Here is a 15,331-nt window from a genome sequence, read left to right on the forward strand (position 1 = left end):
ACAGGTATGTAATTTTTTATTGTTTTCCTCAATAAATAAATGACCAAATATCATATTTGTCTTATTTGTTTAATTGGGTTCTCTTTATCTACTTTTAGGACTTGTGTGAAATTCTGTTGATGTTCTTGGTCATATTTATGCAGAAATATAGAAAATTCTAAAGGGTTCACAAACTTTCAAGCACCACTATATGATGCCTCTATGTTTAGCTGTTGGTGAGCAGGGTGAGTATAAAGGGGAGGGGTGTGAACTCCCTGCTGGGCAAATAATTCACACCTCTCTACAATAACATTGGTACAGAGATAAAACAGACAACACAACTAAAGCTTTTTGATAGTAAAGAACTGTATACAACTGCCATAATAAAATTTAAACCTAGTAGGCTAGGTTTAAATTCTCTACTTTCACATGAGCCATTAACCACTACTGTGGAGTGTGACATCACAAATAAATTCAATGGTGAATACGGACACCCCCCAAACAGGCGGATGCTTGGCCTCTGGTAAAAAGACTTAAGAAACCTTGTTATACTTTTCACATTACATTGCGTTTAATCTGCTGGAATGTCCACTAAACAAGTTAGTTCCTGTTATCATTTCTGTTATAGTACCTACAAAACCATTGTTTCTTGACTTTCCTATGTCGGAAAACACAAACTTATCATTCACTTACATCTGACTGTTTCAGACCACAGACACTGAAGGATCCTTCCAAAAATGCTAAATAACCATCTCTTCACAGAAAGGGTGCACCATATCAAAGATTGCACACATTTTAAAAATCTGTTTATTTGCAGTGTCTACCATACAACTCTCTGTCTAAGTTGTCACTATATTAATGATAATGTATTCGAACAAACACACAAATATATACCTTGCATCTGGAACTACTATCAGAGCTGTGATGTTCTAGAAATCTAAACAACACCTTCTGGCCAAACGGAATGAAGCATTCAACAGTGCTGTGGTATGATGTAAGACAATACTTGATAAAGCTATCTATTTGAATTAATATGCTCAACAGGGTGAATATCTGGCCATGTGTATTACACAATATTAATACTTGCCTGCCAGCAGGAAACTGTTATCAGTGGTTTACATGTCTCTGCACACAGCTTAGGGTACATAAATGAGTGAATGTGTGATGCCCTGTGATGGATTAAGGGTGTATTGCACCCAGAGGGCCTGGAATAGGCTCCCGCTTCACATCCGTGACCATTGTAAAGTGCTTACTTAAGCTAGGTGACTGATATATAAGTAAGTAAATAATAAAAATGTTCCCAGATTCAATTAATTTTGTGTGTACTATAAGTGCACATCCATGAAATGCATCGCAACTATGAATCCAACCATAAAAATCCCTGTAAATCAATCTAATTATTGTAATCACAGTAGTATTTCAAATAATAAGTTATTATTTTGCTGTATATGCTAGTGACTGCATATGCATATTTTCCCTATGTCTGCCATGTAGGCTTAGAAACCATTAGGCCATCTCTGGAATTGAGCCATGCTAGTATCAGGTAAACAGTAGATTTTCCCAAATGTATTCCAGTGGTCCGAAGTAAGTGAAAAAATTTGAATTTGGCCTTTTCCTTCCTTTTGAGCTTATCATTCTGCCTGATTCATTATTTATTTTCCTTACTCAATTCTGCTAGAAATATTACACCTATCCCTTCCACAGAGAGAGTTTGCATTTTATTAGATGATGAATTTAATATGATCCATTAAAACAATATATAAACTATCATGCTTCATGACTCTGTAATCATTGCCTGAAGGTCAGTTCTAAAAGGCCCTCTGTCGCATATTAATACTATCATTAAGGCGCTGTAGGCTTTGTGTATGTGCTGATAGGACTGACTAATTTCAACACCGGTGTGTTTTGTATTCTGACTGCACAACATGCAAAAGAAGCTTCAGTCTGCTCTGTGTTTATCGTTCATTACTTTACATGTAGGAGCTGCAGTAAAAACAGAATGAGATAATGATCGTAATAATCACAAGGCCTTTTGGTCTCTGTTTGTACTGTACCATTCAAACTTAGCGCTTAGATTGAATATATTGCACTCTTTTATATCAGCTGTAAACTGATTTGCTAGAAGTACACCCTCTTCCTTTCTGGATCATGGAAGTAATGTAGTGGAGGCTAGAACTGATGTCTGAAGCAATTTGGAAATACACCTTCTAATGTGAAAACTTAAGACCCTTCTTGTGCCATCCAGTTTTGTGTGTTTCCTGTCTCATACCCTTCTGTTTCATGTGACATCACACTGTATAATTGCTGCCATTTTGAGGACTGAATAGGGCACTGAATGTACCAGTATTACCCAGGGGCGTTAGCTGGAGTGTTAATCATCCGGGGCTGAGCCCAGATTCTTCTCCATCAAAAAACTTTTACAAACGTACTTCTAAATACACTGTTTCCATGCATTTTTTTTTCTTGCATGTGAGGGCTGATTGTTTGAAAGTTGGATTTATCATAAAACTTGCCTCGGGTATTATCACTGTTTGCAGGACTACCAGACTCATAAAACATAAAAATGTTTTGGATATCTAACACACGACTAGGCTAGTTTTGTGTTGCTAGCCAAGGGGAGGCACAACTAAGCTATCAGTGTATGGATTTAGCTGCTACAGTACCATGCAAAGTACATTAGTTGTCCTTATGCCCTGATCATAACATGTGTCACGTAACGTGGAACTCATATAGACATTTACACACATTGTTTGCCTGCTCAGCATGAGAGATTGTTAGTGTTTCAGTTTCAACCCCTTCACTGGTAAAAAAACAACAACACATATATCCATTTTCTCCTCACACTAACAGACTGTGTGAGCTAGCATTTGGCAGAATTGAGAGCTGTTAGCCAATAAGACACGAGTAATTCCACGTATTGTCCTGTAAAACCTATCTGATTGATCTTGCCTCCATTCACTGAGGAAAAAATGCAACATTCTGTTCACTGAAGAATCAAAATTACATCACTGACATCTTCGGTTTCTGACGTTCAGTTACGTAGTGACAAACCGCTTCAAGTGGAGAATCATTCAGGGCTAAAGAAAAAATCTTCGGGGCTATAGCCCCAAATACTCAGGCCAGACAACGCCCCTGGTATTAGTGTGTTTGTGCTTCATTTATACTGATAACTGACTACCATATTACATATAATAGACTGTATCTTCAACAAGCAGCAGTGCAGCAGATCCTCATGGTCATGCTGCCTCATAGCTACGTTATGGGACATTTATCTTATCATCACCAAATTTAGTTGATATTGTCATCCCTTCCTCTAATGACAGCTTTCGCCTTCTCCTGGCGAAAAGTACTGGAATCATTTACCCACCCAGAGGTGAAATGCTGCTTCTGTACTCTTAAAAACTTTTATTCACTCTCCAGAATAGGGAGAAGGGTTGTGTTATGAGTTAAACACTATTCACTTATTATATATTAGGAATACCTTAGGAACATGTTCAGTTCAGTTAATGTTCACATCAAACATCAGAATGGGGAAAAATATTATTACAGCGACATATTGATGAGAGGTGTCAAAGGAAAATGACTGGCTCAGACTGGTTCAAGCTGATAGGAAGGCTACGGTAACTCTACTAATCACTTTTACAACTGTGGTGAGCAGAAAAGCATCTATGAATGCACAACAAGCCAAACCTTGAGCCAGGGAGGTTACGACAGCAGAAAAAAAAATCAGGTTCTCCTGCCATCCGAGAACAGAAATCATATATATATATATATATATATATATGTGTGTATGTATGTATGTATGTATGTGTGTGTGTGTGTGTGTGTGTGTGTGTGCGTGTATTTAACTGGAATCTGCAGTTTCATAAGTATCACAGTCTACTTTATCAGCGTTGCCGTGGTACTGTTTATTCTCTTTAGAAGTACTGTGAGTAATTCTAGCCATCTTTTCCACTAGTTATGTTTACTCCGTGCAGCGAAGCTAGAAATTCGATCCCAAATATGGTGACCGCAACAGAAAATGACGTGACTGAAACGCTAGGATTCGTGTGGCTTTGTATTGTCTTGTTTTCTGCATTTTGCTCTGACGATGCTGGCTGTATCTGATTGCTGAGTTGTGCTCATTCATCACGACGCTTAGCAGCTCTTGGTATTTCTTTACTCTGCTGCTGAGGTGCCATCCACAGGAACATTATAATTAGCGGCGAACTGTCAGCTTTTAGTATGCACTCGATATTTGTTCACTAAAAATGTGCATGCAAGCCAAAGCTCATGAATATTCCGATCCCAGCAAGGGTACCTTGTGCTCACAGTACCTGCTAGTTTAAGCACTGCATAGGTTTTAAGTGTTGGTGCAATGCTCAGAGATGCACCGGCATTCAGGGTTGAAGGCTGAATTGTGCTGGCGTGTGTGTGAGCATTAGTGTTCGGCACAGTGTGAAGGAGTTCATTGTTTTCTAGCCTGTGAAATGTCACCTGCACAGCTGCAGCAGGTGACGTAGGCAGGACCATATGCATGTATGCTAATGGTTTCCTCTCTGCTGCTGCTTTTCTCGTTTTCATTATTGGACAGTGTGGTAGGTTACGTGCTCCTGTTATGTCCTATCACAACACCCACCCACACACACACACACACAAACACCCTCCCTCCCTTATGTGCAGTGCTATGCACACTTCACCTCGCTTTCATGTACACGTGAGTGCTCACATATGCAAGGACACACAATTGAACACACACATTTGTCCTTCACCTTTAAACGGTTTATAAAATCTCAATAGCACTTACTGTTCAGGTGGAAAGAATAAGGTTTTTATGTTACAAGGCCATTTTAAACCATGCATACAATGGGATTTCTGTGACCTTACTCAGCTTTTGATACGCTAGTGCTGCTGCATTGCACCTAAATGCCACAAAGACTACTTGAAATTCATCATATTTGCAGGAATCCGAGCAAATGCAACAAGAGAGATCTGCGGAGTCTGTGCTACAGCTCGTGACTGAAACAGAACAGGGGATACCTGCTATTATTCTGTGTGTGGGGATGCAGATTTTTTTTTACGTTATTATCTCAATTGTGTCAATTTTATTTGATCCGAAAATGAAAGATTACTCTGAAAATCAAAGAAAATCCTGTCATTTTCATTTACGCCTTATTTTTTCTTCCAGCTCACACAACCCATAACCCGGTACTTGTATTATTACATGCTGGTTTATGTTCCTTTTTTTGAACACTAGTGTGACCGTCTGGTTTTGATATTATCCATAACAGGAATCAGTCCAATACATTCTCATCTTTATGTGGTATGTAAGTTACATAAATGACCATGCAGTTACAGTGCATTCAATTGTTTCAAAAGTAATGCTGACATGAGATATGAAAAATTAATACCAGCATTATGACTGTAATATGTCTCTGACTGGATTGGAGGATTATTGTGCAGGTTTAATCAACAATATATAACAATGATGGCAATTTGTTTTCTCTCCTAAAAACTAAGCGGATATTAAAAACAATCAAGGAATATATACAGTGACTTCAAGTATAGACAGCCACATATGAGTATACTATATGCTTACAAATACCAGGACACACGATTTAATGCACACATTCACGGTTCAACATTAAATCCTGTAATAATCTTGGCAGCATACTTTTTTTTTTCTCAGAGAACACAGCGAATGCAGGATAAGAACACTCATGAGTCATGCCACTTGGCACAGTCAGTATTAAACTTAAAACATTAAACTTAAAACAACCATAACTGCAGATTTACAGCTTGTTCACTGCTTATGCTGCTGAGCTACAGCTTTGCACTGCTCACAGCCACACATGCGTTCATCTCACTGCTGAGAGAGAGAGAGAGAGAGAGAGAGAGAGAGAGAGAGAGAGAGAGAGAGAGAGAGAGAGAGAGAGCGAGCGAGCGAGCGAGCGAGCGAGAGCGAACATAAAAATGGTATGGGATATGGCATCAGCCATCAACTTTTGGCTCATCCCCCAAATTACATCTTCCTGCTGCAGACTCTTGCTAAACCGCAACCTTCCACATACACTGCTGCCCAATGTCTTCCTTCTCCATCCCCTGGGACAATCCCCCCATTCTCTGCACCCCCAATTCAAGTAAAAAATTGAATAATGCAATTTAAAATAGACTAATATATATATATATATAAAATAGACTTCACTGTATGACCTATACAGTGATTCTTATTCAATTTACTGAAGTTATTCAGTCAAATGAGTGAGTGAGTGACTTTCTCTTTGTCTTTTGTTGTTTGATTAACATTAATGACACAGACAGCAGCAGGTTTATTAGACTGCCATCACTTTAAGACCTAATGCACAGATCCGAAATACTGCATTGACACACCTCTGATTTTTTCCCAGCTGTTTACATTCACTTAACACATAACCGACTGTTTGCATGAATACTCGGCCAGACCTACATTTTGACATGATGTGTATGTATTTATTTGGCTGTCCAAGCGCAATAAGCCGCTAAAGAGAACCCAATTTTGTACTTGCACGATGAGGCGATTGATAACAAGAAATGAATGAATGTCTCCCTGGTTGACCATGTGGCTTTCTGTGTGCACACACTTGAAACGCGCACACAGAAAGCCACATGGTCAGGCAGGGAGACATTCATTCATTTCTTGTTATCTTAATTTTATGTTGTTATTTATTTTTTATCTTTCTTTTCATGTTACACATGATGCGGACTCGACTGTACGCGTAAAAATTTCCAAAATGTCTGAATCCGTGTCAAGTTTGAGTACAGATTTACCCGAGTGCGTGACAAGTCAGAGTTCGTTCATAATTGGATCGAGTACTCCAACTCTACTGTATGACTCCTATATCACTGCCATGTCCAGCATTTAATAAGGGCAAGTGAGCACAAAGGCACACATTCCGGCTGACATTAGTGGCAAAACACACATTACTGACCTTCAAATGACATTCATTTTCCTAGCCAATAGAAACAAGCCCTTAACTGATGCACTCATTGTCAGTCTCTAGGCATAGAGTTATAACGAGCGACATGGAACAGCATTTCCTTGTGGCTCTTTGGAATTAACAACTCGGTTACAGTTCCACCTTGTTGGGTGTCCTGGCTCACCTAATACAACCTCTATCCATCCATTTTGTGTACCACTTATCCTACACAGGGTCCTAGTGGAGTCTGGAGGCTAACCCAGGGGACTCGGGGTGCAAGGCACCCTGGACCGGGTGCTAACCCATCACAGGGCCCTAATACAACCTATCTTTAATAAGGGCAATGTACACCTCACCTAGTCCTCCCAGCACTTATCCAATGCTGGAAGACAAAGAGCACCTGGTCCGTCTCCGTTTACAGACTGCCAGACCTTACAGTAATTGTCCTGGTCCTGGACACCCCAACAAGCCCCGTTCCAGCTCTCTGGGGAATAGTGTGGCATCCTGTGGAAGAGAAGGGAGAAAAAAGAAAGATAGGTTCGTAAAAGTGTAGAAGGTCGTCGACTCACATTGACTCAAGTGTACAAATATGGCATTCCAATGTTCACCCTTGTTCCTCGGCTGGCCTGCCTGCTGGTGATCGAATGCAGTAGGTACAACCTCAGTTCATGGCTCACAGTCAAAGATAAAACATAATTAGTGTGTTGGATCTGAAATGTAGGTGTGCCATATCAACCATCACCTTTTCAGCTCGTCCTCCAAATCACACCTTCCTAATGCAGACTCACGCTAAACCATCAGCTGCAAATGCTTTTTGAAATCTCAATAGCAGTCATCATTTTTTATCAAATGTATAAAAAAAAGAGATCTGTTAATATTTTCTTAGTATGCATTTGCAAATAATTTTTCTATGGTACTTTGGCAAATATTAGACCTACAACACTTCATTTTGCCGTCTGTACAGGATTCCGTGGAGTTTTTTTTTCTTCTTGTGATTGTTGCGGCCAAAACGCTTCACTTTGGAAAACTACTTGAATTGGTGAAACTGCAGAAAACTGCAGAAACTGCACAAAATTGTTTTCCACGATGTTTCACAGTGATGTTTGTTGATAAATGAGACCTTTTAGTTGTACTCGTGTTTGACGCAGGGGAATTGAAGATGGCTTTGGCTGAGTGCGTGTTGTGATGACGTCACATGACGTGTCTTGGCCCAAATCTGTGGTAATTTTGAAAAATCGCAAGCTCCACCGAATATTGTGGAGTTTGCTTGATTTTGCGTTCATTTCTGTGATCGCAAAGTCACGAAATTCTGGAGGGACTAATTTTGCACTTCTTTAACTTGAGCACACAGTTATGCTTAATCCCTATATGTTCTGTACGTAGGTATGGCTGCGGATTTTCCTTCCAACCAAGCAGAAGCCATATACCCATTTTCACCCTACCAAATACCAAGCAGTGTTGTACCACAACTGCATCACACACATTCTGCCAATGTTTATTACGGGCTGTTGCATCTCTTGACACTTGCGTCCTCTTGTGAAACACTGACATTGGTACTAAATTAGTATTCAGTCTGTTCCACTCTTGTCCAAAAGCCTCTTTGTCAGGGCAGGTGCTGTCTGGCTCCCACGGAAACTGAAAGGCCCGACAGTGTCGGTTTCCTGTGGTGGTGTATTAACACTCTTGTGTGTGTGTCCTATGTAGGCAGCAGTTTTCTTCCTGCCTTGTGTGAGAGAGAGGATGTCTGTCTGTCTGCAGGTGTCAGATGGGCAGATGTAGCTGTGCTCTGAACAGTAGCAGTTCTGTAGAAACCTCAGAATGACTACCCAAACACACCCTCCTTATCAGAGCCTCATTGCAACGGCCCAGCATCCTCCTGCCATTAAGAGTAAATGCCATGTGTAAATCTGCCAGGTGTAGGAGACAGTGTGAGAGTGGTGATGGTTCTTATAGAGGTATTAGAGGCTGGACATACTAAGGTTTCATGCTTGGGGGGGCGGGGCGGGGGGGGTCACGACACTGGCTTGCATGATGAAAGATTTCATAGAGTGCTTTCTGCAAACTTTGTGTACTACGCTGAAATTGTACTTAATCTACCTTATTAGCGAAATATACATGAAGTGAAAAAATTGTATTAATTAAAATTAAACATGTCCAGGAGTGTGTTATTCCTCATATACCATAGCGATGTGTCAATGATTAATGACAGACATTTAAAACTTTTTAGCGGTTTATAGTTACATGTAATGTTTGGTGAACATCTGCACAATAAATTAGTTCCTGTTATCACTTACATTATAGCAGCTATAAACAGTAAGCTGTTTAAATAAATGATATTGTAATAATTAGAACAAGCGCATTAATATTAGTACAGGTGCATCTAAAAAAATTTGAATATCGTGGAAATCAAAAATCCAGTATCTCAGAATATTAGAATAAAGAATTTATAATACAGAAATGTCGACCTTCTGAAAAGGATGTTCATTTATGCACTGAATACTACAGTATTGTCAGTTTTTGCATGAATTACTGCATCAATGCGGTGTGGCATGGAGGCGATCAGCCTGTGGCACTGCTGAGGTGTTCTGGAAGCCCAGGTTGCTTTTATAGTGACCTTCAGCTCATCTGTATTGTTGGGTCTGGTGTCTCTCATAGATTCTCTATGGGGTTCAGGTCAGACGAGTCGGCTGGCCAATCAGGCACAGTAATACCAGGGTCAGCAAACCAGTTACTAGTAGTTTTGGCACTGTGGACAGGTGCAGAGTCATGCGGGAAAAGGAAATCAGCATCTCCATAAAGCTCGTCAGCAGATGGAAGCATGAAGTGCTCTAAAATCTCTTGGTAGACGCTGCATTGAGTCTCGACTTGAGAAAACACAGTGGACCAACACCAGCAGATGACATGGCACCTCAAATCATCACTGACTGTGGAAACTTCACACTGGACTTCAAGAAACTTGGATTCTGTTCCTCTCCACTCTTCCTCCAGACTCTGGGACCTTGATTTCCAAATGAAATGCAACATTTACTTTCATCTTCCCCGTGATTGTGGTTGTGTGTACTGAACCAGACTGAGAGAATAAAGGCTCAGGAAACCTTTGTAGGTGTTTTGAGTTAATTTGCTGATTAGAGATCTTCTCAGGTCGACATTTCTGTATTATAAATTCTTTATTCTAATATTTTGAGATACTGGATTTTTGATTTCCATGAGCTGTAAGATGTAATCATCAAGATGAAAAAAAAGAAAAGGCTTGAAATATTTCACTTTATGTGTAATGAATCTAGATTATATGAAAGGTTAACTTTTTGAATTAAATTATGGATAAAAATGAACTTTTCCACAATATTCAAATTTTTTGAGATCTGTATGTGCCCTCCAGAATTGTTGGCACCCTTCATGAAAATGAGTGTTTGTTGAGCTTACACTTCATGGCAAGTGACATGTTACGGCCTGTGTGACGTTTCATGTGGGTTTCCTCCAGGTTCTCTGTTCATCTGTAATATGCCCTGTGGACTGATTGGCTTCCTTAAACTGAATTTTTTTTTTTAAGTGTGCATGTGTGATACATTGAGATGGACTGGCATTTCCAGTGTTTCCAGGACAATAATTAAGTAATAAAAGTATACAAATACCAATCAGTATACGTTAATTCTTCTTAAAATCATGTTTAGAAACAGGACTGTAGATAAAAATGTAACAAAATATTGCAGAAGTTGTGGTGTGGCTGTCAGTGACTTGTGGTCATATCTGATTATGTTTGTGTTTTTGTGCTCTGTGTTTTTTTCCCTTAGCACCCCCTACGTTCATGGATGTGCCACCGCAGTATGTGGAGGCCAGGGAGGGAGGCAGCATCACACTGAGTTGCACCGCCTTCGGCAACCCCAAGCCTGTGGTCACCTGGTTGCGAGAGGGCGAGCAGCTGGTCACCAACAAAAAATACACGGTAATGTCTGCTCAGGGTTTACTGAGTGGCTAAACTGATGTCATGTAATCTCCCACTATGAGTCATTTCACCCTGGTGAATTGATCCCAGCTTCAGAGAAGTGGGAAACAGATCACGTATACTGGTTTGGTTTAACACCCTCATTACAAGCTTGGTATTGCATGTATTCGAGCTGTGGTAATAAAGGAATTGTTCTTTCATGCTTTGAAAGGAAATAATTAATGCCTAAATAAGTGCCGTCAGGGGCTGTTGTGTAGGCTGAGCTGACAGACGATGGAGCACAATTGTGTGGAATGAGTTTGAAACAGTGACAAGATGAGAGCGAATGAGAGAAGACTGTGAGAATAGCTTGTGCTGGATATGACAGAAACATTCAGGCAGTCTGGCTCCAGCAGGCACCGTCTGGCAGCACATCAGAGCAGCACCAACACTGAAAGATGGAGACAGGGAGGGGAAAAAAAAAGATAAAACAGGCAGACTGAACTTTTCTTGTCTTTTCTCTCACCCATTATACTCAGTCAAGTTGTTTTGGCACTGTAAATGCTGATCCTGCTGAACTATCAGTATTTACATTTATTCGGTTGGCAGATGCTTTTATCTGAAGTGACTTACATTTAACCTGAACATTTGAGGGCTGATGGTTTTGAATCAGATGATGCTGAGATTTAAACTCTTTCAATCACTACCTAAGAGACTAAGAGACATTAGCAGTATAACCACTACTCACTTGTTACTGATCTGCATCCCCTGCCCTATTTGCGTCATGCTTGTGGACCATTATTGCCATTTGTATTATTGTTATCTCCGTTTATATTATGCTTTGGAATGGGACTCAATATAACCCTTTAATATTGTGGTAACTTTATTAGGAATAGCATCAATTCTCATTTAGTAATGTTTTTTTTTTTAATGATTTAAAAACTCTTAATGCAAATATATTTGTCCTTTTGTGTTAAACAGCTGAGAAAGTAATAACATATTGTTATTAAGCAAATTTTGGAATATAGATTTATTTTTTAAATTAATTATCTAGGTTATTACAACTAAATTGATCATTATAGATCATTATAGTCATTTTGATATGTTGTAATTACATAACAGCAACAGGACTGGAGACCACTCATGCTGGAATAAACAAAATTGGAAATTATCATCCATATTAAGCAAGGGTTCGACAAAATTGTCTTTATCAGTTAATCTTAATGATATTTTCCATAAAGCAAAGTCGAGGAAGTTTAGACCACCATACTACAATGCAATACTTCATACTTAAACAGAACTAATGAGGATTGTTATTATTAGTCCTTTCGTATTTTAAGGTAAAATTGAATATAGTAAGATATATGTCACATGGATGCTCGAATGACACTGTTGACGCAAGCACAGGGGATTGAATTGAACTGCTAAACAACCCATGTCCACATGTGTGGCAGGGGATGTGGTTCGAGTACCCAGTTACTAAGCTACATGTAATGAACAAGCTGCAGCCCTACGCTCTGTTTGCTTTTAGCTAGGGTAAGAGCTCTAAAAATTCTTGTGCTGCAGCACTGGAGATGAAACATTTCCCACATTACTGCCTAAATATTCACATTGATTTTGGTATTTGGTAAACCGAGACACAGTTGGCTGGTTCTGTGTTCTGGATTTCCTGCAACACTTAGATGCTATTAAGTGTATACTTTATTTATTCCTCTGCTTACAGTCTGACGCAGGCGTTAATTTTCCCTTTTCAAGTCGTTCTCACTGCACCAACTTTTCCATAAAAGCAGTGTGGAAAATTCATGACCTCACCTTTAAGAAGAGTGGCGAGACGGCCACTGCATTTGCGCCCTCTGTTGTGGCTGCCATGGTCGGAAGCCGGAGAAAGGCAGGAATGTGAAGATGGAGCAGACAGTGTAAAGAGCAGGAAGAGGGGGATCTTGTCTCAGAGAAGCAGTCTGTTTCATTCCCTGGAGATCCTGTGCTCATATTCTGATTCCGCAGCCTCCTACTTGCTGTGCTGCAACGTGCATGCATTCAGTCAATTCAGTAGAAGCAGTGTTTATAGTTTATTACTCACTCTTGTCTGGGGCTTCAGTGCAGTGGGTCAGACAGTTACATAGCACTGATGGAGTAGTAAAACCACTAATTTCTGTGCAGCTGTGTTGGCTATACAGAGTGCAGAAAGCAAATTAATATGTGTATTATTCTATACCATCGTCAGAGTTTGCTCTGTCTAAACATCCGAACAATAGTCAAGACTCTTCCACATAGATCAAACTTTTTCCATCCCTAATGGTGCCTTCCAAAGAAAGAGCCCTATGCTCACAAAGAATCCTAAGGCTAAAATATAGCTCTATACTGAACAGGTTAGGAGAAATAAATTTGAAGATTTAAGACTCTGGCTAAGAGTAATTCACCAAGCATTTTGGTGCCAAATGTACGTCCTAAGCCTTTGAAAACTCTGAGTAATCCAGAGCACTCATAAGTACAAATCACAAACAATCCTAAACATCTGCTGCAGTCATTCTTATTCATGTGATATATTTCATGACAGTTTTCTCGTTTTTCACTTTTTTCCCCCCAATTTTGGTCATTTGCCAACGCCTACCCCATCACATGACAGCTACCAACTAAGGAGGGTGAAGGCTAACCTCTGAGATACATGAAGCCTCAAAGTACAGCTGAACACTCTCAAAGGAAAGCACTATCTGCGCTCTTCCACATACATGAACTCTCAGACACGCGATCGGCTAGTGTTGCTGTGATTGATAAGGGAGAAAGCAATGCCATCCCTCCCACCCAGAAAGCAGGGGGAAATTTACTCTCTAGATGAATCCGTTTCCAGCTTTTATTATTTTCTTTTGGTACCAGCCTAGGGATGGGTGATATGGACTTAAAACTATATCACAATATTTTCTGATATCAGTGACGATATAAATATAGTATTTCACCAGTGTTTTTAGCTACAAGTGATGCTGCATGCAGTCTTGAGAGCCTCAGAAACACAAACACTGATCTAAAAGTAAAACTGATTTTGTGTAACCAAACCAGTTCCAGATTGTAGAGGTAGCTCCTCGTTTAGAGATAAACTCCTCCTCAGCTTCATGTCTGCCTTCCGCCGTACTTGTTTTTGTTCTGCACATGAGCTGCGAATGGGACACAGACCTTCACACGCAGAAATACAACTAGGCTTTATCGTTATTATCGCAGGAAGACTAATTCTCATTGTGGGGAGTATTTCTACCGGTATATCGCAAACGATAAGATATTGCCCATCCCTATTCCAACCCTGACGTAGTGCAGAACAGAGTTTTTTTGGATGCACGCAATGTCATATTCACAAAAGAAGAACCATTCTCAAATAAGAAGATATTTAGCCATGCAGGCCAGTATAATACACACACTTTTTACGATGCTCTCAATGCAAGCACTCTTGCACCACAAACATGAGCTAATTATATCACTCCAGTACTATAAATAGTATTTTATATATATCAGTAAGATGTTTCATCTTCTCTGCTGATCAAAACAACTCTTTCCTTGGCTTCATGAAACTTGAAACAGGAAGTAACGTGACAAGTTGAACCGATCATGTTACTCAGCATACAGAGCTGAGAGTGGATGGCTTCCATACCTGATGAGGAACCACACCAGATTTTGGTGGAAGCAAGCCCCAGACCACAATTTTCACCAAATTCTCTGGACTGTGCCTAGGCTCAAAAACATACTTCACCAAAAATACCAAATTCGATCCATTTGCCACAGGTTATTAGGCAATTTTTAAGGTCCTGTTCAGGCTTTACTTGTGATTTGATGATCTCTTTCATTTTTCACCTTATGGTATGCATACATTTACTCTCAAATGCAAACACACGCATTGTAAAAGTACACTGATCATAAAGCATCAGAGAAGAGCAGACATGCACTCCGGTGGATTTGAATCATTTTCATCCATGATGATATTAGACTTGCTCGGATCTCTAAAATACTTTGTAATACTTTGTAATATCAGACGTGATAGCAGCATGACCCCAGAGTGAAGCGTGAACACACGAGCACACACACTTGATAATTGAACCCTAGAGGGGATGTTTATTTTCACGGCAGAACGAGAGTAGATGCCTTCGTCTGTGGAAGCAATGAATCTGTGATTTATGACTTTACGTGGAGCATTGTGCAAAATGTCAGTGGAAAGGAAACATTACTGAAGCAGCTACAAAAAAAAAGAGATTTGGAAAGAGAATTAAAGTGCACTATTGAAGATTGCTCTTTTAACAATTCTAGCCAGAGATTTGGTGATGTTTGTGTTTGACAAGTCTGCACTTGTAAAGTATCTCCCTGCAGTGTAAAGTAACCAGAGGGTAGTTGGATATGGCACAGATACCTTTGCAGAGAAAACAAAGACAAAATGCAGGAGTATTGTTTTTGTAATTTGTTTTTGTAATTTGCCGAGTCAAACCAAGCCGTGCTGTTTGGTTGTAAAGCCTTATCT

At 39.8% G+C, this 15,331-nt stretch overlaps 1 protein-coding gene across 1 annotated transcript in view; it reads left to right on the forward strand.

Annotated features, from left to right (window-relative positions):
• Positions 1-15,331, forward strand: part of igsf9ba (immunoglobulin superfamily, member 9Ba) — an 81,355-nt gene that overhangs the window by 29,223 nt on the left and 36,801 nt on the right. The window contains exon 4 of the mRNA XM_053687253.1: positions 10,706-10,857. Coding sequence (XP_053543228.1) covers positions 10,706-10,857 — 152 coding nt within the window. The remainder of the gene's footprint in view (positions 1-10,705; positions 10,858-15,331) is intronic.

Source organism: Ictalurus punctatus, chromosome 17, assembly GCF_001660625.3.
Source record: "Ictalurus punctatus breed USDA103 chromosome 17, Coco_2.0, whole genome shotgun sequence".
Lineage (NCBI taxonomy): Eukaryota > Metazoa > Chordata > Actinopteri > Siluriformes > Ictaluridae > Ictalurus > Ictalurus punctatus.